Genomic DNA, 27340 nt, shown 5'->3' on the forward strand with positions numbered 1-27340 from the left:
TAACTTGGTTAAACTTTCACCTAAGGCTATTTGTTAAGATACTATTGAGAGTAAATAAAAGCAAAAAGAAATAACATAGGACTTAAGTGATCAAGAGAGGACCTATTCAGGTGATGTGGAAACCACACTTAGGGATAGGCAAAGATTGACATTCTAGTGAAAGGCACGGGAAGAATTAACTGGCTTATTCCAAACAGAGGGCAGTTCTTTAGGAAGTATGCTTGAGGATATACTTGACAATAAACTTGACAGCTAGCATGGTCTCTTTACAAGTTGACTTTATCTGAGACCCTGGACGGAGAAAACCAAATTTGCCTTTATCTCGGAGCTCAAAGGCAAATGTGTGTTTGATGCCCACGTTGTAAGCCCAGTCTAAAGAAGAACCTGATGTCGGGTCTGTAAAACATAAGCAATAAATATTTAATTAGAAACAAATGTTAATGTTTTTCTTGAAATGGAAATTCACTGGTGTAAAATTAGCAATAAAAAATTTCATGTACAGTTAATTTCAGTATGAATGGGAGTAGTGGTCTGCATAGTATAGTGTCAAGTAAAAAATAATCATGGCTTTGGAATCCATCACACGTTTTAAATGTGTGCTGCATTTTCGAAATTACATTTTGCTTGGATCATTTTGAGTCTAAATTGAGTTTGTCTTCTGGGTGCACATTGTCGTAGATGGAGGTGGTCTAAGCAAGTGCAAGCAGTTGAGGAGACCAGCTGAGGAGGGGTCACTGGTCACTGAAAACCCACCAAGGAAAACTACACGTACAAGCTATGCAAAATTACATTCTTTCTAGTAGTTCAGGTCTCTTTCCTTTCATGTTGCTAGGATAAACTATTTTATAGTTAAAAGACCAAGAAAGTTTAAATCAATTATTTTAAGGATATATTTAATCTCCTAATCCAACTTTTCCATGTCAATTTTTATGAAATTTTACTGAGAATGTTATTTGTTAAAAAGACTGAGAATATAAACATCTAGAGGTTATATACACATAAGGTTTATACAACATACCTTACATACAGTGTATGTAAATACTGTAAGAGCATTTATGTATATTTTGATTTACATAATTGAAAAACTAATTTTTTTGTACATAAAATTACTTATGTTTTCGGGAAAGTAATGAGTTTGATACAAACATTTTAGGTTTGAAAGATAAAAATTCAAAGCTGTGATGAAGAAAGAGAGAAGGAATATTTTGGTAGAGAGAGACAGGGTTGGCTTTCAAATTATTCAGCAAATATTTATTAAAACCTTTAACATGCGCAGTGCACTTTACTTGGCACTGTGGAGGGTGGGTGGTGCAAGGGTACAAAGACGAAGAAGACGCTACTGGTGTCTTTGGAACTTACAGTTGGGAGAGAAGTCAACTATGCAAATTAACAGAGATAGGGCAGAATATAAAAGTACCATAGGAAAGGTACAGTATCTTGTGAAGATTGAAAGGAAGAAAGCAATTATGCTTGGTGAGGAGGATGGCGTTTCATGCTCAATACCTGCTCAAATACCACCTTCATGATGGAGGTTGTATTTGGGGAGAGCCTTGAAGAAAGGCTAGTATTTTTCCAGATGGAGATTGAAGAAAAGCATTCTGGCCAGTGAACTACAAGGATAAAGCGTGGAGGCATTTTTAGGGACCAGTGAGATATAGTTGGACTGGAAAATGGATCAGTAAGAGTTTGTGGGCAAAGCTCAGAAAACCTAATAAAAAAGGAAAGATGTTTTGTTTGGCAGCGCTGGAGAGAGACCAGTTAGGAGGTATTGTGAAGTGACAGCCTGAACTAGTGTAGAGTCACCACACTGGGGAGAGAATAGGTGGGACTCTATGGAAGAAACGTTGGAATGGAAGAGTCACAGAATTCGATGAAAATGATTGAGATTTCAATCTGGGTAGTTGGAAAAAATCCACATGTTATTAACAGAAACAGGAACTCAGAGGGAGTAGTGATGGGGAAAAGAAAGGGTAAAGGAAGGAAGAAAAAAGATGTTTAGCATCAGTCATGCAGGGGATGGGTGCTTCCTGCTAGGGCTCTGGGGACTGGCGGCCGAACATTGCAGAGCTGTCTGGGCTGGAGCAGTCAGGTGAGGACGGTCACATGTCCAGCCTTGGCGGAATGGAAGAGTCATGTCCAGTCCTGGGATAGAAGGCAGGGGGGACTCCATGGGTGGGGCTTGTGCAGGGTCCTTGAGGCAATAGTTGGTCTCTGTGTGCCTTTTCCCCTCAGTCCTGTGCACAACACCTACCAAATACATAGTGTTTGACGCAGAAGGATATGTGAAACCTCAGTCCTGCGTTGAAATGTGAGTTTGGAGGGTGGGGAGGCTGATGAAAGCCAGGGGTCGCTGCCACCTTTCTCTGATTTACTGTGCCGTGGAGGAAGGAGCCTGGGAAAATGGATTTGAAAATTATTGGCAGAAGCATCATAGGTGAAACTGGCTTGCACACATTCAGGATTATTATGTCTTCTTGGTGGGTTGATCCTTTTATCATTAATGTTCCTGTTTCTGGTAGATTTCTTTGTTCTGAAATTTACTTTATCTGATGTTTAATATAGCCACTCCTACTTTGATTAATGTTTGCATGGTGTATCTTTTTCCCAGCCTTTCAATTTCAACCTGTGTTAAATACGAAGTGAGTTTATTGTAGCCAGTGTATTGTTGAATCATATTTTTCTTAATCCACTCTGCCAATCTCTGTCTTTTAATTAATATATTTAGGTAAATTATTGATATACCTTAAATCTGCCATCTTACTATTTGATTTTTGTTTGTTCCCTCTGTTTTTCATTTCTCCATTTCTCTTTTATTGCCTTATTGTTGGTTACATGAACATTTTTAGGATTCCATTTTGATTTATTTATAATAATGTTTTTGAGTATATCAGTTTGTTAAGTTTTCTTAGTGGTTGCTCTATGTATTAAAATATACATACATGACTTATCACAGTCTACTGGTATCAGTGTTTTATCATGTCAAGTAAGATATAGAAATCCTACTTGCATTTCGATTTTTTCCCCTTCCCACTTTTAAAATACAGTTGTCTTGATTACTTCTCTACATATGTTAAATATCACATCAGATGGAATTATACTTTTTGATTCAATCATCATGAGGAGAAAGATAGTCTATTTATCCTTCATTCATCCACCCATCCATTCATTATTCATTCATTCATTCCCTAATCTATTGTTTTTCCCTCCTTTCCACAGTTTCAAGCCTCTGTTACCATTTCTTTCTTATTTGGAGAGCTTTCCTTATCCATCTTTAAAGGGTAGGTCTGTAGGTAGGTGACAAATTCTCTCAGTTTTCCTTTGTCTGAGAATATCTTTATTTCCTCTTCATTTCTGAAGGATATTTTTTGCTGAATATAGAATTAATGATTGATAGTTCTTTTAGCCCTTGAAAAATGTTATCCCTTCCTTTTGGCCTTCCACGTTTTCAAATGAGAAATCTGCTGTCATTTGAATTGTTTTGCCCCTTCTAGATTGTTTCTCTCTCGTTGCTTTCAAGAGTTTTTACTTTGACTTTAGTTTTCAGAACTTTAATTATGGTGTGGCTTGATGTGAGTTTCTTTGAACTTATTCTGTTTGTGGTTCACTTGGTTTCTTGAATATGTTGGTTTATGTCTTTAGGAAATTTGGGAAATTTCAGTCTTTGTTTCTTCAAATATTTTTTTCCAGCACTATTCTCTTTCTCCTCTCCATCTGAGACTTTGATGATATGAATGTTTGATCATTTGTGATTATGCCACAGGTCCCTTAGGCTTTGTTTATATATTTTTTCAATTTGTTTTCTCTCTTCAGACTGGTAAGTTCTATTGTTCTGTCTTTAAGGTAACTGATTCTTCCCTCCATCTTATTCATTCTGCTATTGATCCTCTCCAGTGAGTTTTTAAAATTTAAGTTACTGTGTTTTTCAGTTCTATAATTTCCATTTGCTTCCTTTTGATACCTTGCATTCCTTTTTTTTTTTGCGGTACGCGGGCCTCTCACTGTTGTGGCCTCTCCCGTTGCAGAGTACAGGCTCTGGACGTGCAGGCTCAGAGGCCATGGCTCACGGGCCCAGCCGCTCCGCGGCATGTGGGATCTTCCTGGACTGGGGCACGAACCCGTGTCCCCTGCATCGGCAGGCGGACTCTCAACCACTGCGCCACCAGGGAAGCCCGCCATTATCTAATAATAACCTAAAATAAACTATAATCTGCAAAAATACTGAATCACTATGTTGTACACCTGAAACTAATATAATATTGTAAATCAACTACACATCAATTAAAAAAAAAGATACATAGCTAGTAAGTGGTTGAGTCAGGAATCAAACCCAAGCTGCATGTCTTCAGAGTTTGCGTGACTAACCATTGTACTGTACTACCTACCATATGTCAATCTATAGTCCTCTCAATAAAAAGTCTTAATTGAGTTCTACAAGATAATTTTTTTTGTTGTTAACATTTTCTTAAAATGTTGACAATAAAAAAATTTCCTACTCCTTTCAATGCACATTAAGTGGAAGGAACTGACTGTAATACAGTCAAAACAAGTCAAGATAAACCTGAACTGAACTAACACTCTTGTTTCACCCCAAAGAAATCCACGTAAAGTGACACTGGTGACTTAAATTCTATGTTTAAAAAAAAATATGATTGATAGGCGTTAAGCATAATAACACGCACTTTTATGTCAACAAGAGTGGAAATTCTATTTGAAGCAAGAGCTGAAGCTAGAGATGCATGGGCATGAACTGAAATATTTACTTTGCACTTCTGTTGCCCTTAGTATAATTTCAGCTTGAATGTCATAGTGGATAGATAGTGGGTGTTGAGCTACAAATTCGGGGTCTTGATTTTCTCCTTTTCAAAATGTAGAGTAGTAAAGAGTATAGAAAACAGTACAAAGTTGAGAAACAAGAGCAGCGCTAGCGATTTTGATGTGTGGGGAAGGCAACAAGAAAGGCACTTTGAAATTAACTTTTTAATTCATTGTGTGACTCATAGATGGATGATATTAATGATACAAGCTACTTGATTCCTATCAATTAAGTGAACTATTCTTGCTAACTAGGAACTATCTTCAGTTATTTCTAAGATGGTAAAGGATTGGCTATGCTGTAAATATGCAAATATAAGCATTTCACAATCTTTCAATATCAATTTTTGTGCCATCTAAATATTGCTGCTTCGTGGCAAAATAGTTGGTATACAATTTGTCTCTGGTCTGGAATGCTGATTTTTGACCCTATTCTGCCCCTAAGTGATGAAATCTTTCTGTATCTCAATTTCATAGTCTGTAAATGAGGGATTTAGCTTATATCAGTGGTTCTCAACCCTTGTTTCATCTTAGAATCACTTTGACCACTTAAAAAAAATTCAAGTGCCTGGGCCCCACCAGGGACTAATGGAATCTGAATCTCTGGGGATAAGACCTGATCATCTGCATATTTTAAAAGCTCCTCAGATAATGCTAATTGGACATCAGACTTGAGAACCATGAATTAGATCATTTCCTAGGTTTCCTCCTGGTTTCAAATTTTATGGTTTTAACTTATTTGTTTATTAGGTTCAAAGTGCAAACATATTTTTCTGGAGGTCAGAGATCTCTCCACAATTTGGGTTTTAAAAATGCTCTCTCAGTCCTTTTCTTCTGTCTCCATCAAATCAAAGAGAGAAAAATACTGGTAAATGTTAGATGCTTCCCCCAAGTCCTGGAACTTGTTAAATGACAATTAGGATATCGGAATGACTAAACTTTAATTGTGGGGTGCTCCTATTTTCTTACCAAGTGCTTTGTTACTGCCTGCTTCTTGTGAATGTTTGATTAACATTTAATCAGGTGCTTTATTAAAGCAGTCACTCCTAAAAGTTTTGAACATCTATCAAGCTGCTGTAGCCCCATGTGGAAGAGGCAATTCTTTCTAAATCTGAATTGCTTTAAAAAACTTATAATAAAATAAAATAAAATAAAAGAGTTAAAAATACTACTACACAGTTGTATAGAATAGTAATTCCTCTTTATCCTCCCATATTGAAAGTGACACATGATAGCATGGAACTATGTTATCTTTGGTGATCTCCTCCTCCCAGTTAGAATGTAACTCTTTGAAAGTAGTCATTGTGTCTTCACTCTTTTCACCTATCTCTCAAAGCTCCAAGCACTGGGCTATTAGGTGGGTGCTCCATAAATTCTTGCTTATTAAATGATTGTGATTCAATGCAAATGCATAGCGCTAATATGCTCATAATTTGCATATATATGCAAATATACATCATGTATATACATGTGTGCATGTGTGTGTGTATATATATAAATATGTGTATATTTATTTATATATAGAAAGTGAGAGTAATAATCCTTTGATGCCCTAGCTGCCATTTGCAAAGTTTTCTCCTGTTTGGAACGCTTTGTTCTTTGCTGCCAAGAAAATCTGTGTTTTTTTTCTCCTTACGATGTAGGAATTCCTCTTACATCATATCTGGGTGGCTTATCTGGCCCTGCTCTTTCTCAATATCCACTAAGTAGGCTGCCATTTTAAACTGGTGTTCTAGTCTGTCCTTTGGTCCTTTACTTTGCTTACTTTTGTCCACTTATGTAGCTGGGTATATCACCTGTTCTGAAATCTTGTTGTCATCTGCTTGTATGTGTAATGAATCCCTGGCCTGGCTGTGTTGCAGCAGATCTATCTGGATGCTGGTGATCGGCTGTGTCACTGTACTTTCTCTTCTGCCCTTTAAAGCACACAACTGGTTGATACGTGATTGCTGATGAATGTTCTCTGGGAATGGAACTTGTCGGTTTTTTTAAGTCATTTTTCTAATTCCACCAAAGGAACCTCCAGTAAATAGGCTCTAGAAGTTGTTTGTGATGACTAAAGCATTTTCAAATTCCATAGCAATTGTTGAGGGTGTAGACTTCTAGTTACAGTTTATTCTTTCAGCTTGGATTAGGGAAGTGGTTTATGAGGTATGGCCAGGTAGAGTTATTGCGTGGAATCCACAGATGCACATATTTATTTTTTCAATCCACACATTCTAAAAGTATCATGGAAATAATCATCTGTATTTGGTGGTGGTGAGTTGTTCCATGAAATGTTTAAAAGTTAAACAGCAGTCTTCATGCTAAAAATGTTGGATATCTTGGCTCTAGAGAGTGATACAGGCTAAATCAAGTCTAATTTTGTTGTGGTTTCAATCCACATTCACACCTTTTGGACAAGTCAGGACACCATTTTCTTTGACCAAGTTTATGAGAATTAATTCTGTTATTGTTCCCTGCCCCATACTAGATATTGTATGATCTGTGAGGAAATCTGAAGTGTAATCCTTGCATTTGAGGAATTAAATTTTGTTAGGAAGTTAAGGTTTTGTGAGCAGTTTCATTGGAATTTCCTGTAAAGTTTGGCCCTAAGAACTTAAACTTGGAAATAGTTTGGAGGAAAGGCGAGTTTTACTAAAGAATTTCCAAACTAAGATCAGTGGGATCTGAGGAGAAAGAGTCTCACTTCCCAGGGTCTGAATTAATGGTCTTTGGTGAAAACTAAATGAATTTCTTTCTATTGCTTGAAAATAGAAATCGCTAGTTATTTTAGCTGCAAAAACCAAATGGGAAAGCAGTATGCGCAGTGGTCAAGATCACGGATCTCGGTTTTGTTAAAACCTGGGATTGAATCCCAGTTAAGCTAGTTGCAAGTACTGCACACATCATCGAACATTGTGAGGAGTAACTGAGATTGTGAAGATCAAGGGCTGAGCACAGTGCCTGACTTGTAAGAAATCTATGTCAATAATTAAAAAATGCAAAGACAAAGAAAGTTTAAACATAGTGAAGATTAAGAAGTGGTGCTGAGACACTAAAGCAAAAGCAGCAGAACTAGGACCTTGTGACCTCCTTTCTTAATCCACCATATAGATTTCGGTTGAACACAGTAGGAAGGGGCTGGTGAGAGGGACAGGAGACTGGCTTTACACGATCAGAGTGGCTGAAACTGTTGGCCTACCCGTTTTCCCCCTAGGAGCTAGGGAAAAGACTGTGCTTTCATAGGGACAAGGCCAAGGAAGAAAGAGTCCAGCCAGAGTTAAATGGTTAAAAAAAAAAGAATTGGGCTTCCCTGGTGGCGCAGTGGTTGAGAGTCCGCCTGCCGATGCAGGGGACACGGGTTCGTGCCCCGGTCTGGGAAGATCCCACATGCCGCAGAGCGGCTAGGCCCGTGAGCCATGGCTGCTGAGCCTGCGCATCCGGAGCCTGTGCTCTGCAAGGGGAGAGGCCACAACAGTGAGAGGCCCGCCTACCGCAAAAAAAAAAAAAAAAAAAAAAAAAAAGAATTGACTCTGCCCCAGTTAATTCTTGTTAGTTCCTGTGAGGATAAAATGGTGGTGGTAGTGGTGGTAGAGAATAGGATGATGAAAGAATTAAACTGTAAATTTGTCTTGATGTAATTACTTCTGTTGACCTTGTAGCCTTGTAAAAGTTCAGTATAATTTGTTTCTAGAAAAATCTTATCCCCCCCCAAAAGGGTGGAATCTGTCTCCTAGATTCACGTATAATTCAGAATCTCCTGTTAAAACCGAAGTTTAAATTAGCAGTTCCAAGATGTTCTAATCCTAACTTACAAATTCTATAACTTTCTTTAATGTCTCCAAAAGAGAATTAGGGGAAGTGACACAATAAATAACAGGAAAAATGTACAAATGGTTGATGCTGTTGAACCACAGGTGTGGAGTGCCTTCCTACTGAGTTGATAGGACATCAGTGCCAATCTTTGCAACTTTGGCCTGGAGAGAAAGGGAAGTAGGGGTGGGATAACCGGATACCATATGAATGCCGTTAATTCACTGGAGATTAAAAAAAGTCGATTTTACTGGTGATTTGGCATTTGAAGATCAAAATAAAATAAATGATTGAGTGAGAAATTTATTTTCAGTACGATATACATATTGTCATTGTGGGGCCTTCTAAATGTGAAATCAGTTATGTACAGTAATATCGTAGCTCGTGTTTCTACAGAACCTTTCTTCATAGTCACTCTTCTTTCCTCTCTCCCTCCCTCCTTTTCTTCCTTTTGACTTCTGACCTTCCTTCTAAAAAAACATATTCTTTCTTTTTCCTCTCAGATTTGCTTTTGGCTTCAGATATTTGTCTCTCTCAGAGTCAGTTTCTCCCATGTTCCTCCTTCCTTGGTCTTATAGGTTCCACGCCACCATATGTCTGTCTCCACATATGATTTTAGTATGCCAAGGGAAGAAAGGTGCTTGACTCCTTTTTAAAGTACCTCTGTTTAAATTAGAGTTTTTCTTCTTGAGTGGCAGCTTATGACCTTATGACCTTTAATACACAATAGTGTTTTGTGCTATGGGATTGATTATTGGAATTCATTTTAATGGAGTATAGTCACTAACGTTTTTGTACTCTAGTGAAGATTTTATTTAGTCCACATGTATAATGTATATAACCAAAAAGTAAGTTTTTTTCTTAATCAATTTCGTTGCTGTGTAAGAACACTTAACTTTACTCAAAATGGTTTGTTTTGTATTTTTTAATCCATAATACCATTTTCCTAAGGGTAGATTGAATTGCATTGCTGTACCTTTGTATATATTAATAAAACTCATGGGTTCAGATTCTCAATTAGATTGATTAAATAAATGGCTCTATGGGCCACATATTGCTTGTATATTTGTTGTATATAAACAGAAGGTTTTAATGACTGGTTCAAATCTTTGCTCCCACTCAGAATTGAATGCTGAAAACAATTGACTCAAGTCAGAAAGGCAATTGTAACCTCTAAAAAATTAAAAAAAATTTTTTGTGAGGCAGTATTTGAATCACAGCTTTCATTTTTTCTAGAGCAATTAAACATATTTATCCCTCATATGCAGATTTTTTTTTTAAAGCTAACATGGTTAAATTAGTTTTCACAGAAAGGAAAAGAATGCTTAGTGGATCATACTTTTGGAGAGAGTATGTTTTTAGTGCAGAAGCTTCACAATCATTCAAAATTTCTTTCCTTGGTTAATAAAAGAATTAATGTAATTTCCAAGTTGATCAGGAGGATAAAAATACAATTGCTCTCCTTAAATCTGGTGTCTCGGTGACAGGAATAGCAGATGTCTTTGCTATTGTCTTAGGCTTTTGCTGTGTATGGTTTTATGTTATGACCCATGGTAAATATTTAACTAGGCAACATTTTTGTAGTATTGGAATTCTACTCTGGTAGCCTAGACCTTTTTTCATACTGGCTTTATCTTAGAATCATATCAAAAGATTCTATTACCTGTGTACTTTTATCACATGAAAAATTAACCTAAGGTTATGGTTTTAACTCTAAGTAGACTTCATTAGTTCTCTTCTTTGGTATTCAAATGTGAAATTTTTTCAAGATAACCCAAGTTGTTAATGATGAACAGACTGAAAGTCAATGGTGGTGTCAGTGCATAAACCACAGGCTTTTCCTACATACCAGTTCCTCGTGGTTAGGTGGCAGTTCTGATGTATATCCGTAGGGAAACAATAGCTTCTGGGAGTAGGAATGGAAGGTAAGGTAAGCCTTGATTGATTTTCGGTGGCTTCGAATGAAGTCAGTGACAGCTTTGGTCTCTTTCTCAGACTCTGGTGCAGGGCCCCGATAGATCTCCTGACATGGGACCTTGGTGTGAGGGAAAGCTGCAGAGGACATGGAGGGATGAGATCAGAATCTGCCCCCCATCAGTACAGCCCTTACTTCTTTTGACAGGGATTCACAAAATATTTTTAACATTTTAGTCTCCCAGGTTTACAGGGCTGCCTCAGTGTCCCTGCAGACTAACTTTGTATGCATAACTCAAGAGTATAACAGACTTAGCCCACTTGAATATTCTTATTCTTAGCCCTGTTTATTTTCCCTCCGTTTCCCAGGGTCACAGGAATAACGCATCAGAAGCAGCCCAGGGCCTGGAGTCAGTTCCAATTCAGCCTCAGCTCCAACTCATTGGAGACTGCTGTAAATTACCTTCTCTGAGCCTGAGTTTCTTTAACCTATTTCAGTAGGCAGCTTTCACTTAGGGATATGTGCTATTATCATATTCATTATGGTAGAATAGAATTAGATGCTGAGGTGGTATTTTCAACAAAGTTAGATAAAGAAGAAAATTTATGAATTGGGATAATGGCAATTTCTCTTTGAATGTATGTAATGATAAAGTAATATTTGTGTAGCAGCTGCAGCATCATCTGATGTAGCAGGTCTCTGCTTATCATTGCTTTTCCCTGCAACCTTTTCACTTTCTTTGCCCCAGATGTTTCTTTTCACTACACATCTGAAGAACTACCTATATGTTGGTTCTAACCACTGGTATTTCTCAAATTTTATCAGATCAGGAAGAGGAGGGACCTGAGATATCTGTTCAGATTATCAGAATTTCTGGATTGTGCCTGATTTTTAGCAAGCTAGATATATTAAGTAAGAGATTGTTTGATAAACAGTCCTACCTCCTACTTCCACCCATTCAACAAAACATTCATAATACTTCTATGGTAGTGATGTTATCTTTCATTTTTTAGATTAGAAAATTAACACTTAGGGAATACCTATCTTTACTGAATAAGTAGGTAGTTTAACTAAATTCGGTGTCTAAACACTCTTTAGAGCTATTTCCCTTGAGATCTTGTCTGCTACTCACAGTTCCATAAGACATTAAAGTTCCTGTTGAGGTCAGTTCCAATGCATTCGGAACGTTGGTTCTTGGAACGATTTTTTCTCCACATGCGGTCCTGCAGTGTTGAATGATGGAAGTGTGTACACAAGCTCAGTTAGCATTTTTCAATTTGATCATTTCAGATTCTCCCTGCAGGTGTCTACAGCTGTATTTGAAATTTATCTAGTTAACCTGAGACCCATTATATAAAGAAAAAAAATTTTTCTTATAACTTGTAATATTTTCAGAATCGTTTTTTATATTAATAGTCTAAGGCCTTGATAAAAAATTCAGTTAGTTTTAAAAACTGTTGATTCATTCTGAGTATTAAAAATGATCAATGTTGTTCTGAAATTACCTATAATTTGAATTTTAGCTTCATTACATCTTTCACCATTTATAGATTCAGATATAATACAGGTCAAATTGTGATTGTTGGAGCATAATTTTCAGAAAATAACTTTTTGTGATAGTATCTGTCTGAAATCTCAAAATCTTATTTAGCAACAGCAGGGTATAAAGAATTCTCTTAAAAGACAGATATCTGTGTCACTCTTTTATTTATTTTTTGATACAATTATTCCACTGCAGATTCTGTCCCAAATTGATGGAATACAGTGATTTTGTTTTGAAGTCATTATGTTCAGAATGTCTCTAAATGACTTTTATTCTTAGCTAGAAATACTTTTGCCATATTGTATAATATACATTTCCTTTATAATTAGTGCTTTATTTCATTTTTCTGCATTACTAGCTTCAGCAGCAGAAATTTCATATTATTTTAAGAACTCCTGCATAACCAGGAAATCATGCTTTCCTTAGTTGAAACTGAGTTTTTAAAAATATACTTTTCTGAACTGGAATTGATTAACCAAACCTTAAACTTAATGCATAACACTCAATGTGCATAAAAGTCAGTAAATAATATATTACCTAAATGCAAACAGGAGACTACAGAGCAATACCTATCTCCATGACTAAATATATCCATCAACATTGAACACAGGAAGAACATAAAAATTCATTCGGTCCAGGAGTTTGGTCATAATTTTGTTTTTACCATAAGTTTTGGTTGCCTGTAGGGGTAGGAAATAATTAGGCTATTGGTATAAAGTTTAGCTGCCATGTGGAAAGCTGTGGTTATGATTATAATGACAACCACTCCTTAAGTCCATTTGCCCAAGGTCACATGATTTCAAACGTATTTCCCCTAACTGCATAAAGATAAATAACCCATATAGATGACAGAAAAAAATGACACTTATTCAGACTAGTGAAATTAATTGAACTAAATATTCTTTAAAGGATCATTTAGGGCTTCCCTGGTGGCTCAGTGGTTGAGTCCGCCTGCCGATGCAGGGGACACGGGTTCGTGCCCCTGTCTGGGAAGATCCCACATGCCGTGGAGCGGCTGGGCCCATGAGCCATGGCCGCTGAGCCTGCGGGTCCGGAGCCTGTGCTCCGCAACGGGAGAGGCCACAACAGTGAGAGGCCCACGTACCGCAAAAAAAAAAAAAAAAAAAAAAAAAAAGGATCATTTAATTATCAAGACTTGTAGCATTCCAAATGTAGCATGCAAGATACGTTTCATGGAAAGAATAGAGGCCAAGTGAAAAATTAGCAGTGCAACTTGTTTTAAATAGATTCTTTTCCTCACATCTTTCAGTAAATATATATTGAATTTGTAAGCATAGGAATATGTAAATATTGGGAGGATTCATGAATTAATTATAAGTAGGATAAAGAAAAAACACTTTGTTAATAAAAAAATTAGAGCATTTAGATTGACCAATCAACTTGTTTTCTCACATCAGATGGAAATTTCTCTAATTATCTGGACTTTCTATGGCTACCTAAAATCTCTCATTATTCTTGGAAAATCTCTTCCAGGTATATCTGTACTGGAGCCAAGATATTTCTTGTAGCCCTATCTTGTGTGTTCCTTTATGGCTTAAGTATGCGAGCTTATTACTTAAGTAAGCTGAGCTCTCGGCCCTCAGCTGGAAGAACTAAAACAACTGCAGGGATAAATGAGTTCTACTGGCAGATTCATTCCTAGTGAAAAGTATCCTTGCCCTGAAAGCAGTTGTGATGTCATATCCCAGTGGCATGATGTATGCAAAAGCTGGCAGAGAAGAGAAAGTTAAAAGATAGTAGGAGTCAGAATACAATAGAAATAGAGTGAGAAGAACAACAAACTTATAAACTGGATTTACTTTTTTTAAAAAGTGAGTCATTTTTCACTTGGAAAGGAAATTTAAGTATGAAAATTCCAAATGTGTGCATAGCCAATTCAATATCTAAACAGGAACTAATGTTCTGTGCTTTGAACTCACTGAAGAAAGGCCAAATTTGTAGGTTGTAATATAAAGATAGTTTCAGATTTCCCATACTTAACTATAGGAAAAACCATATTGTAGCCAAAAATTGTTTTTTAGTTTTATAAACTGTCAGCTGGAGTTCAAGAAGTTTAAAGGAAGGTGTCAGTTTTATAAAAACCTCAACGATGAGTAAAATCCAGAGCGTTTGTTTCCTGACAGCACCAAATGTGGGCTCTTCTTGTTAAGAGGAACTGCACTCATTTGTAAAGGGGTGTTGCCACTCAGTGAAGTGATGGAGACTTGACAATCAAAGGAGAATTGTGTGAATGTTCCAATTGATTTACCTGATAGACAAACCACGGGCAGAATGCTGGGGAGATCCATTCTCGTGCAGGAATGCCACAATCCATAAAAATAGCCTTTCTTCTTTCATCCTTTTCCCCAATCTTTTAAAAAATAAATTTGATATACTATTTTACATGAACTTACACACTGATCTCTTGTTGTCCAAATACTCATTCATAGTATCAGAACAATTCTTTCACCTGTCTTCTGTTGAATGAGTAACTGTGTATGCACATATTTTTCTCAGGGAGGACCATGGCATGTATCCTTAAAATACATAATTCATAATCTATTTTATAGTATATTTTTCAAAAAATTTTCTTAGTGTCAGAGTTGCTTTTAGGGTTTAAAAAAATCACAATCTATTGTTTTTCTTATTTTATTGCTAACATCCTTTGGCCTGAGAAAAAGATTATAAAGTTGCTTCTGTTTCTGCCATTTCCTTTTGTTTTTCTTACTTCATAAACATGATGTTTAGCCTGGAATGGAAAAGATTTTGTAGTTGTGTTTGCAGCAGGGAGGAGGGATAGTGGCTGGATATTTGAAGAACTGTCATTTTAGAGAATTTAGATTTGTTTTGAGTGGTTGGAGAGCATGAATGGATGGGAAATCGGGGTAAGGAAGGGCTTCTCAGTTATTAAGGGGATGCTTTAGGGAGCAATGTCTTTGGATGTACAAAAATCCAGCAGTAGCTGAATGGCAATAGTCAGCTCGGTCATAGAAGGGGATTCCCTATCAACACAGAGTTGAAATGCCTCACTTACTGTACTGGGATCCTATGATTATATGATTCTTAAATTTATTTTCTTGCTGACATTTAGTCATCAGTTTCACTGAATTTTAATGGATGGAAAACTGTTTTATACACCAGGGACATCATAAACTCTTATTATAAAGATATGGGGTAAGAAACTTGTCTGGCTTTGTCCACTGTGTCTGTCAGGTGGTTTATTCAGGGACTTTCTTGGTTCTACCTAAAACCACCTGGCACTTCTATTCTTGAATGGATGTCTAGAGCTTATATGTTCTTCAAAGAAATAAGACTTTTTATTGTCTAAAGATTAGCTAGTTGTGTCACAAAGTAACTCTTACATTCATATTTTTCAACAATAGTAAGAATCTGTAGTTCTTAAATTACTTTTACCTTGAGAACATACAGTAGATTATCTTCAACAGTAGTTCCAATTTTAATTCGAGAGACCATTTTAGGATGCTTATGTACCATTCTTTCAGTCCAAGCAACAGTCTTAAGAACAAAAACAATTTTGAGAGATTAGAATAAAAGAAAACTAAAAGACAACAAATGTTGAGGGTGAGGTTTTTCTTTTTGGAAGTGCAGGCATTTTATATTATACCCTGTCCCAGTTATTGTATTTTGCATAGTTGTGCCTGCCTGGGATATCTTCTTTGACATCAAACTGTTTCTCAACCTCTTCTTGTACATCGTGAATCAAGATTCTGTTTGACAGGGGGAATGATAAAATACACATTTACCGGAGAAAGAAAAACAGTTACCTTTCATTTGCAGAAATTTTCTCTTCCTTCATTTCTATCTTAGATCAAGTTTACCTTGTTTCTTCTTTATTCTGTAACCGTGTCTTTTAGATCTGTCATGTGTCTGGCTTCCAGTCTTCCCATTTATCTAGAGCTGTGCTGTTCTTGCTGATTGACTGATCTGAGTGTAGAGGAAGAACATAAATGAGGTATACTCTTAATTAGAGCTTATTTAGCACATGAGACCAAGTACTGCTCATGAATATTGATTCCCATTAACATCACTGGCAAGCACATTATTATGCATATTATATCTAACTCCCTGTATGCTTGGCTTTTGACCTAGGATGAATCTGGGATTTCTGCGAAAAAAATTATGACAACAAATTTGGAATCAGGTGGGGCATGTTGCACTAAAACTCACATGAAGTCTGAGAAGTTTGGAAGTTATATTCTGGGTTGTCTCTACAGACATAATTAATTGTCTTAAGCTCTAAAGAGGGTATGTGGCTTTTGCTCCACCTGCATTAATAGAAGTAGAGGAACCAGGGAAAAGAGAGATTTTATGGTCTCAGAGGTTGATTTGTAGCATACGGCAGTATTAATTAGTCACAGGAAGCTCGTATCTAAGAATATTTTTAGACTTACACGTATCAATTTAGCTCTTGTGATAACAGCAGCAAAAGAAAATCGTGTGAGCTGAAATACAACCTTTCCACAAATGCAGCTGCAGGAAGACATCAGAATGGTAACAGATTGTTGCTGATAAGGACTAGAAATTAAGCCTGAGGCTGGAAATTAAGAACTATGGCCAGATGTTATTTTCATGAGCTCTTCCACTAACCAGCAGCCAGGTTTAAGTAGATGAAACCAAATTACTTCCTCTCAAATATTATTTTAGCACTCCAAGATTTGCTTAATTTGTTAAAAATTGTTCCTAAATATAGGTGCAAGGATAAATAATTATCCCTGAGGATTTAATGATAGATATGGCTTTAATGATAGAGATGGCTGTTTACTGGGTCTTTCTTATGTACCAGGTTCTCTGTTCAGCATGTTATATACATTTTTCACTTAATCTTTACATCAACACTCTTAGTTGGGTGCCACTATAACTCCCATTTTTATGGAGGTTAGGTAGATTTCCAACATGGATATAACGAAACTACAGAAGGTGGGATTTGAACTTAGAGATGTAGGGCTTCAGTACTCTAGCTAAACCATATACAGCAGTGCCTCCATCGCAAGGAGTGAAGTCCCTGGGTATTGCTGTCAGATCTTAGTCTACTGAGGCTTGTGCGAGGTTTGCCCAGTTGACCAGCTCTCCAGGAAGCCTGAGTCCCACGATCAGGGAGCTGGTAAGTTCAGAGAAGAGGCAAAATGAATCCTATGTTGACAGTTTCAAGACTCCCTCCTTCTGCTGCTTTTAGAGAGCAAAAAAGAAGGAATGGAGATGGCTTTGGCAATATGTGGTCTTTTGTGGGTACATAAAAATTTTAGGATTATTTGTTCTAGTTCTGTGAAAAGTGTCCTGGGTATTTTGATAGGGATTGCATTAAATCTGTAGATTGATTTGAGTAGTATGGCCATTTTAACAACATTAATTCTTCTAATCCAAGAGCATGGGATCTGTATCATCTTCAGTTTCCTTCATCAGTGTTTTATAGTTTTCATAATATAGGTCTTTCACCTCCTTGGTTAAGTTTATTCTCTGGTATTTTATTCTTTTTGATGAGATTTTAAACAGAATTTTTTTTAACTTTCTCTTTCTGATAGTTCATTATTAGTGTATAGAAAAGCAACAGATTTTTACATGTTAATCTTGTCTCCTGCAACTTTGTTGAATTCATTTGTTAGTTCTAATAGTTTTTGGATAGAGACTTTAGGGTGTTCTATGTAAAGTATCTTGTCATCTGCAAATAGTGATAATTTTACCTCTTCCCTTCCACTTTGGATGACTTTTATTTCTTACTCTTGTCTGATTGCTGTGGCTAGGACTTCCAGTACTATGTTAAATAGAAGTGGCCAGAGTGAACATCTGTATCTTATTCCTCAATTTAGACGAAGGGCTTTCGGCTTTTCACCTAGCTTGAACCCAAGCTTGGATTTGTAATAAATGGCTTTTATGTTGAGATACATTCCCTTTATACCCACTTTGATGAGAGGTTTTATCATGAATGGATGTTGAATTTTGTCAGATGCCTTTTCTGCATCTATTGAGATGATCATGTGATTTTCTATCCTTCGTTTTGTTACTGTGGTATATCATATTGATTGATTTGTGAATATTGAACCATCCTTGCATCCCTGGAATAAATCCCACTTGATCATAGTGTATGATCCTTTTTATATATTGTTGGATTCGGTTAGCTGGAGGTATCACTCTCTCTGACTTCAGACTATACTACAAAGCTACAGTAATCAAAACAGTAGAGTACTGGCACAAAAACAGACACATAGATCAATAGAACAGAATACAGACCCCAGGAATAAATATATGTACCTATGGTCATTAATCTGTGACAAAGGAGGGAAGAATATATGATAGAGAAAGACATTCTTGTCTCTTCAATAAGTGGTGCTGGGAAAACAGGACACCTACATCTAAAATAGTGAGTGAGGTTAGAACATTTCCTCACTCTATATACAAAAATAAACTCAAAATGGATTAATGATCTAAATATAAGACCTGAAACCATAAAAATCCTACAAGAGAACATAGGAAGAACAGTCGTTGACATAAATTGTAGCAATATTTTTTTGGATCTGTCTCCTTAGGTAAAAGAAGCAAAAATAAACAAATGGGACCTAATTAAACTTAAAACCTTTTGCACAGCAAAAGAAACCATCGAGAAAACAAAAAGACAACCTACTGAATGGGAGAAAATATTTGCAAATTATATGACCGACAGGGCGTTAATACCCAAAATGTATAAACAGCTCATACAACTCAACTATAAAAAAAAAACCCAATCAGAAATTGGACAGAAGACCTGAAAAGACATTTTTTCAAAGAAGACATATGGATGGCTAACAGGCACATGAAAAAGATGCTCAACATTGCTAGTTATTAGAGAAATGCAAATCAAAACAATGAGATATCACCTCACACTTGTCAGAATGGCCATCATCAGAAAGTCTACAAATAACAAATGTTGGCGAGGATGTGGAGGAAAGGAAACCCTTGTACACTGTTGATGGAATGTAAATTGGTGCAGACCTACTATGGAAAATAGTATGGAGGTTCCTTAAAAAACTGAAAATAAAACTACCTTATGATCCAGCAATTCCACTCGTGGGTATATATCCAGAAAAAACAAAAACACTAATTTGAAAAGATACATGCACCCGAATGTTCATAGCAGCATTATTTACAATAGCCAAGATATGGAAGCAACCCAGGTGTCCATCAACAGACAAATGGATAAAGAATACGTGGGGTGTGTGTGTGTGTCTCTGTGTATAAATACATACACACACACACACACACACACACACATACATATACAATGGAATATTACTCAGCCATAAAAAGAATGAAATTCTGCCATTTGCAGCAACATGGATGGACCTAGAGAATATTATGCTTAGTGAAATAAGTCAAACAGAGAAAGACAAATACTGTATGATATCACTTATTTGTGGAATCTAAAAAAATAAAGCAAGCAAATATATATATATAGCAAAATAGAAACAGACTCACAGATTTAGAAAACAAAATAGTGGGGAGAGGTATGTGGAGAGGGAAAAGATAGGGGTATGGGATTAAGAGATGCAAACTACTATACATAAGAATAGATAAGCAGCAAGAATATATTGTACAGAACAGGGAGTAATAACCATTATTTTATAGTAACTTTTAATGGATTGTCTTCTATAAAAATACTGAATCACTATGGTATCCACCTGAAATGAATATAATATTGTACTCAAGTGTACTTCCATTAACAAAAAGGAAGGAATGGAGAACTGTGTGCCAGTATACGTGACTGCCATGAGCTTCGTGTGTGTGCGTGTGTGTGTGTGTGTGTGTGTGTGTGTAACTGTAGTGGGGAAGGATGTTTCAGGGAGGCAGAGTCATTGTTATGGTGTCTTATAAACTGGTCTGGACTGCGTTTGCCCCATGCCCACATTCCTGCAGGATAGGGTCTACTCAAAAAGCATGATTTCAGGTTTCTACAGGATCTCATTTGTCTCCAGTAACTCCCTAATTGGGTTACTTTGTATCATACTTGGCACTTATCGACATGGATTTCCACCAACATTTGAGGCATACCTCTGTGTTGGATAATAAACTTTAAGGCACTAATTTATTCAGTAAGAGGGAAAGGGTGCAGCTGATGATAGTCTCTAGTTATCCCCTGTTGCACAGTGTGTGTGCATGTGTGTGCACATGCTCATGTAAGCACATGTATAAGTGGTCGTTCCTCCACTTTGCATTAATGAAAGTAGTAAAGGAACCAGCCAAAGAACATTATGTGGTCCCAGCCAATCTTCATGAAACCCCTATGAAACATCATTTTAAAGATGAAGAAAATGAGATGGAGAGAAGTTAAATGCACTGTCAATGTTAAATACCTAATGCATGGCTTAAATGGGACTAGATTCAGGCACCTTCACTCCAGAATCTACATTCTTATCTACCACACTCTTCTGCTTTCCACCATGACCAACATCTCTTTGACATTTGTATCAGGTATTAACAATACCCATTTTATTCTTGGGTAAGGAATATATAAAAATGTGGAGCAGAAGGAAAAATGAATAGGATGAAACACTAGAATGATTTATTTGATTGAAATACTTATTTGATAGGACCATGCATATACTTGGAATATGGATTTGTATCTGACTGAACATTATTAGGTAATTAGACATTAATATGAAGTGTTGATGATCAGTTTGGTATAGATCTCTTCCACATTTCTCACATAATCTTATGTGGGTCTTAATAAGATTTTACTTAATTGTATCATTTGAGTTTTACTATTATATTAGTTGTTGTTTCCTGAATTACCTTTCATTAACAACTCTTTATTTTCTAATTTTAACTTTTGATCAAGAAGAGATAATCTAAAATGTATCTAAAATACGAATATCTAAAAGGTAGAAAAATTAGTAAAAACACTAGGGTTTTCAACTGCTGATTCTAAATATGGTGTCTGTCCTTTAAGGCTCAGTCCAAGGGATGTGCATTCTTTTAGACATTATTGAACCAGTCTGTTCAGGTTTGTTAGTATATACATATTATTTGTTTTTTAGGCTTGGCCTTTTGTGATTTTGTAAGAATGTAAGGGGAAAGAAAGGGAGCAAATATGCTACTTTAAAATAAAATCTGTCTTGGTAATTTAATTTTCTGAAAATTAAAAAAAATATCACACAGATGCTTTAAACTAAGTAGTGGTTTATATGCACTGTCTAATGAAGGGTATCTTAGTAAATCATTGTGTCAAGCCAGCCTCTTAATGTGGTTTTATTCTGACCGGTGTCTGGGTCCAACCGATGTTTCTGTTCTTAGAACCTTCTTCTGTTACTGACTGACACCAAGTAACACATGTAATTAATATGCAGATAAAATTATCTATATAATTAGTACTTGGAGACAAGATTTTAAATAGTTCTTGTCTGCACAGATCACTTTACATATTTATATTTCTGAGGAAGGTAACTATCTAATTATGTGGCTTTCTCACAACTGTGGCTAATTTGGATCAATTTCTAGAAATCATCTCCTAATTAGATAAAACTGGTTTTTATAGGTAGTTTAACACTTTGGTTCTTGATGTAGATAGCAAGGAAGTATTTGGCATAAGACAAAGTGAAAAACCACACTACTCGTGAAGATCTGGATTTAGACCTCTGTTTGAGTCAGAATTGTTCCAGGCTAGGAGAGGATCAAAGAGGAGAAAGGGCTGATGTGAGTTATCTGATAAAATGGAAAGATGGCAGCCCCCTGCCTGGGTGTCTTCTGTGACAGTGATTTATTCCACTGTCGACACTCAGTGTAGAGCAACTAGCTGCTTGTCTACATTACCAGCATATTAAGGAAACATACTGCTTCATTTTTACCCTGCTGTTCAAACAAAATTATACGAAGTTTGCCAACTAAAATATATTTCAGCTTGGGCTACTTACCTTGTAAGAATTAGTTGATCATAGGAATCTGGGTCAGGTTTATATTAATGAAGTAAAGTGAAGATTGTAATAATTGAGGCACACATTTGAGAAGTCTGGCTGTGAAGTGATTCAAGAGACACGGTCACCAGGGAGTATATAGGGTAGAGGGTTGATTTCTTTTAGATGAAAGAATCGGGACATCATATCGACCTTAGCAAAAGCATACAGTCCATAACACACTACTAATTTCTGTGATTTGAAGGTATATTTATAAACTGTCTACTTCTAATTTTAATGGTACAATTTATAAAATCATAGAAAAACATATCAGTATATTAATTAAAAAGGTTTAAATGCTGGTATAAGTTAATTTTGAATATGTTCTCCCCATATATTAACTGCTACATTTGTTTTACAGCCCTCTTGAAACAACAATAAAAACAAAGACAGTGATAAAAACAATCACACATAATAGCCTGTGACTTTAAGCCATTAAGCCATAGACAGGAATATTTTTTGTTTACTTGTCTATGTATGTGTTTCCTTCACTTCAATAGTATTTATATTTACTAGGAATATTGAAGCAATATAATAAATACAATCAAGTCATGATGAGCTGCAATAAATCCTGCTCTGTAATATGACATTATAGGATCTTGTCTGAGCCAGAAGTAGAAGGCCTTTTGAGTTACAGCACCAGGTTAGGTAGCAGAGGCATGAAATAGCAAGTCAAAAAGAAAGAACTGGTGTTTAGCAGTTTTGAGTGGGGGGTTTCTTAATAAAGGGGACTACTGGAATGACAAGGGCTGGGGGAGTACAGGACCTCTCAGTACATCAAATTGCTAAATACTTTAAAGCATAAAAACACATTTTGTTTTCTATATTGTATATTGATTTGTGATATTCATCTCTGGGCTTCCTGCTTATTTGTTGCCCCAGGGCCCAGACTGCGTGTCCATGACCCATGGTTAGTGCTAAGTTCCAATTTCCTTTTATTTCTCTGTGGGACCCCAGCGACTCATTTCTGCATCTTTGGCCATTCGAGAACTCTCTGCTCTTAGATTTGCCTTATTTTACTGCATTGTCTCTGAGGAAGAATTTCTTGCATAAAGAATTATTTATTTATTATGTATTTTACATTCCTACATCTCTGACTCAAGGATGAACATTGTTAGGGTCTCCTCTTATGTATCAGGAGAATTCAAATACAAGAATGTGGTGCTGGTAGTCATCAGTAGTGCTGAGCTCTGGGTTGATTACCTGGCAGGGGTGACGAGTGGGACCAAACCGTCCATGCCTGATCACGTGCACACTGTCCTTACCAGGGGCTGAGTTGTAGAGATGGCAGATATCGTAACTGTCGTTCTTGCAGATCATAGCAGATGTAAGATAGACGTTGAGTGGCCAGCTTTGAGCTCATCACTTTTATAAGCAGGCCTCCATGGTCTGTTTGGAAGTAACTATAAATTTTATCTCATAGATAGAGCTTTCATTTTGGGGGGCCCAATTTAAAAATTACCCTTGCCTTTCAATTTCAAGACTCCAAGACTTTGAGTCTCTAGCACATTTGAATATTTGCATAGGACTTACTCGTAGTGCATTCTATTTTTTTTTTTTTTTTTTTTTTTTTTTTTTTTTTTTTTGCGGTAGGCGGGCCTCTCACTGTTGTGGCCTCTCCCCTTGCAGAGCACAGGCTCCGGACGCGCAGGCTCAGCAGCCATGGCTCACGGGCCCAGCCGCTCCGCGGCATATGGGATCCTCCCGGACCGGGGCACGAACCCGCGTCCCCTGCATCGGCAGGCGGACTCTCAACCACTGCGCCACCAGGGAAGCCCTGCATTCTATTTTGATCCAAGGCAGCCTGAATGGACTGGAATTCCTCTTCACTAATTCTGAAATCTACTGTCATGTTAGCAGCTACATGGTGGGTGACGTCTGGATACCAGAAGTCAAGCTGTGCAGATGAGTTCAGTGTTAGTCGCCGTTGTTTATTTGCTCACCCAACACATATTTATTAAGAAATGACTATGTGTCATACACAGTGAAAGGAATTTGAGGTTTAACGTGACTGAAGTATGGACTCTTCTCTTAATAAACCTATGAGATTTTTGCAAATGTATTTAAGAACGGTTGACTGTTAGGGAGTGGGAAAATAACTATTGTACTGATCACTTTTTTAGGACATAGTATATACAGTTGCAAAAAGAATGAGCAGCTTTTGGTTAATCTGTTTGCTTCTACCATCTTGGGGCCAATTGGAGTTGTTTCACAACTGATTTAGCCACAGCATCTGTCTCTAATTGGGAATATGGATTAATATATGGCATCACCCCTGCTCCTGAGTCAGGCCTCAGAACCACATGTCCCAGTAAACTCTGCAATTCCTAGAAGGTTTGTGTCCAATGAAAGCATAATCTCTAGCCATGTCATTTTTCTAGCAGTATGTCCTTGGGCAAATTACTAAAACTCTTTGAGTTTCAGTCCTCGCCCCTAAAAAAGGGTCTAACAGTCCTCCATTGGGGGTGTTGTGAAGACTGTGAAACAGCTGTGACATGTGGGCCACGCAGGCATTTAGCAACGGCTGATTCCCTTCTCTTTATCTTCCTCTAGCTGAGACTTTCAGAAATTTGGTGAATGGGACTATAAAGATAACATTCAGATTAAAGTAATTTAAGAAGATTCCAATTCGTGTTCTTCAAAATCATACTCAATTGTGAAACCCAACGAAGTATAATTTCCCAACCTTGGAAATGTAGAGAAAGTGCTCACTTTCTACCCATCATGCCAAGCTTGCGGGCGGGTCTAAATCTACCTGGCTGTTTTGTGATTGACTTCCTCTCTACCTCTAGGTCAATCAGTTATGTGCCAATAGGGGGCTGCAATGAACCAACCAATATTTATTGGCTTATTTGGATCAGGAAGCTACAGCCTGAATTAGACATGTGAGCGATGTCACGTGGGATGTAAAGGTAGGGCCCTCTAATCACAATAGCAATCTCTCTGTTCCAACAGGGTAATGTAGTACAAGAGTTAGGGCTCAGTGAACCTTCATGAGCATTTACTAAGCACCAGGCCCAGAGCTGGGTGCCAGGGTTGTAGAGGTTAAGAAAAGAGAAGCAAGAAGTTCAGTGTGGGAGGCAGAGCCATATATGCACTTCCAACACGCGGACCAGTGCCAGAGGCAAGCACACGTGTTCTAGGAGCACGACAGGCAACCCGAACTGGGTCATGAGAGTTGATGAACAGAGAAGGACTTCCTCCAGGAGATACTGCCTGAGCTGGGTCTTTTTTTTTTTTTTTTTTTGCGGTACGTGGTCCTCTCACTGTTGTGGCCTCTCCCGTAGCGGAGCACAGGCTCCGGACACACAGGCTCAGCGGCCATGGCTCACGGGCCCAGCCGCATGTGGGATCTTCCCGGACCGGGGCACGAACCCACGTCCCCTGCATTGGCAGGTGGGCTCTCAACCACTGCGCCACCAGGGAAGCCCCTGAGCTGGGTCTTGAAGAATAAATAGCAGTGAGCCAAGTAAAGAGGGAAGTGCCTTCCTCCTGAGAAAAGGTGTGTAGGGCCAAAGTGGGCGAGCTTTTGGTGTTTATGTTGCTTGAAGGGTGAGAAAGAGGGTGGAGTGCAGAGGTTGGAGATTATGAAGTGCTTGGAATAGCACCCTGATCCCAACAGAAGATGCTTCTGCGGTGCTTACTACGGCCAGGCCCACTTCTGAGCATTACCCAAATATTAGCTCATTTAGTCTTTACAACAACGTTAGAAAGTACGTGTGATTGTTATCCCCACTTTACAGAGGAGGAAATTGAGTCCCAGAGAGGTTAAGTAACTTGTATAAGGACACAGAGCTAGGGTAGAGCTGGGGTTGGAACCTCTGAAGACCATGCTCTTTCCAGACTAGGCTGCCTCTCACTAAAAAGCTTCAAGTGGAGGAATGCAGTTGTCCAGCTAGAGAGCAAGCAGGGTGCCATGAGGACTTGGCTTTGTGGGAGGCAGGGCTAGACCCCTGAACACGAGACAAACTGTACTTGTCTATTGAAATCGTCCCTGTAAAAGGTAGGGCAGACGTGAATTTGGCAGTGACAGAGGAATGAAGAGGAGAGTATGGATGTGAAAACCGTTTGGGAATCAGTACAGGGAGAACTTTTTTTTTTTTTTTTTTTTTTTTTTTTTTTTTTTTTGCTGTACGCGGGCCTCTCACTGCTGTGGCCTCTCCCGTTGCGGAGCACAGGCTCCGGACACACAGGCTCCGCGGCCATGGCTCACGGGCCCAGCCGCTCCGCGGCATGTGGGATCTTCCGGGATAGGGGCACGAACCCGTGTCCCCTGCATCGGCAGGCGGACTCTCAACCACTGCGCCACCAGGGAAGCCCCAGGGAGAACTTTTGATTGATTTGATGTGGAGATAAGGGGGTATCTGACTAGGTCTCAGATTCCATTCTGGCTTTAAATTTGATATGTCATCTTGGTCATTTAATTTACTGTCTTTGAACTTAAGTTATTGTTTTCAACAAGTTCCATTTGGACACTGACATTGCAAGTCTGATGGAGAATTTGAAACGATGTACGTAAGGTGGCTGGCACGGTGTGTCTTGTGCATAGGAGCAGCTGAATAACTGAGAAAAGGATAACTTTAGCCCACTGGATTTTAAAAGACGGATCTAACTTCAAGAGTTTTCTTTCACAATGGACCTGCTCTTGGAAAGGGTCACATCTTGATATTATCAACCAGTGCATTGCTGTTATCAGGTAACCAGTACCTTGATGTTATCGTAATTTTGACAGAAATTATGCCACTGGTACAGATCAGTGTGGGAGTGAGGAGAATGGAGCAGGCAAGGCACTACCAGCAGGGAGGGAGAAGAGGCCATGATAAAGGTGTCAGGAGCGTCTCCCTGTTTCACACTTTCACCTAGAAAAAGCTGTTGTTTGCAAAGCTTTTGGGTGGGAAAACAGAAGTGGTAATTTGGGGACAAATAAATAAAAACAAGGGAAGTACTGGCAACTGGCTGAATTATCCAAGTAGCTCCTGTCACTTCCCCCTCTCTTTGTCTTTGGTAGCTCCGTGGGCATTGAAAATAAAAGACAAAAGAAGCAGGTTTTAGGGAACAGAAAGAAAAAGATTAAAAAAAACCCCTCTATTTGCTTTACCTGGTTGGTTTTGGCCAAGTCCTTTATGATGTTTGCTTGTTTTTCATCCTGGGGCTCCACACGTAGCACCTTCTCCCTTTAAGAATACAAAAGATGAAACCTGTAAACTGTAAAGAAGCGTTTCATAATCCTCTTCCCACATGGAGTCTGGAACGCAGGGCGGCAAGATTCACCTGTCAAAGCGACAGGAGCAGTTGCAAGGGTGACAGCGATCAAACCAGAGGCAGGATGAACTTCAT

At 37.9% G+C, this 27340-nt stretch overlaps 1 protein-coding gene across 1 annotated transcript; it reads right to left on the bottom strand.

The window, feature by feature from the left end:
- Nucleotides 1-208: 208 nt before the first annotated feature.
- LOC308617983 (mast cell carboxypeptidase A-like) lies at nucleotides 209-27340 on the bottom strand (the record flags this gene model as incomplete). Its single annotated transcript, XM_081235373.1, is given in 16 exon segments — nucleotides 209-396; nucleotides 8686-8728; nucleotides 8730-8771; nucleotides 10457-10659; nucleotides 11655-11779; nucleotides 12648-12745; nucleotides 14335-14436; nucleotides 15480-15581; nucleotides 15691-15793; nucleotides 17066-17184; nucleotides 23207-23311; nucleotides 23568-23900; nucleotides 27102-27177; nucleotides 27275-27287; nucleotides 27290-27322; nucleotides 27325-27340. Coding segments are annotated over 16 exon segments (1701 nt in total).

Source organism: Mesoplodon bidens (assembly GCF_964165515.1).
Source record: "Mesoplodon bidens genome assembly, chromosome: 5".
NCBI lineage: Eukaryota > Metazoa > Chordata > Mammalia > Artiodactyla > Ziphiidae > Mesoplodon > Mesoplodon bidens.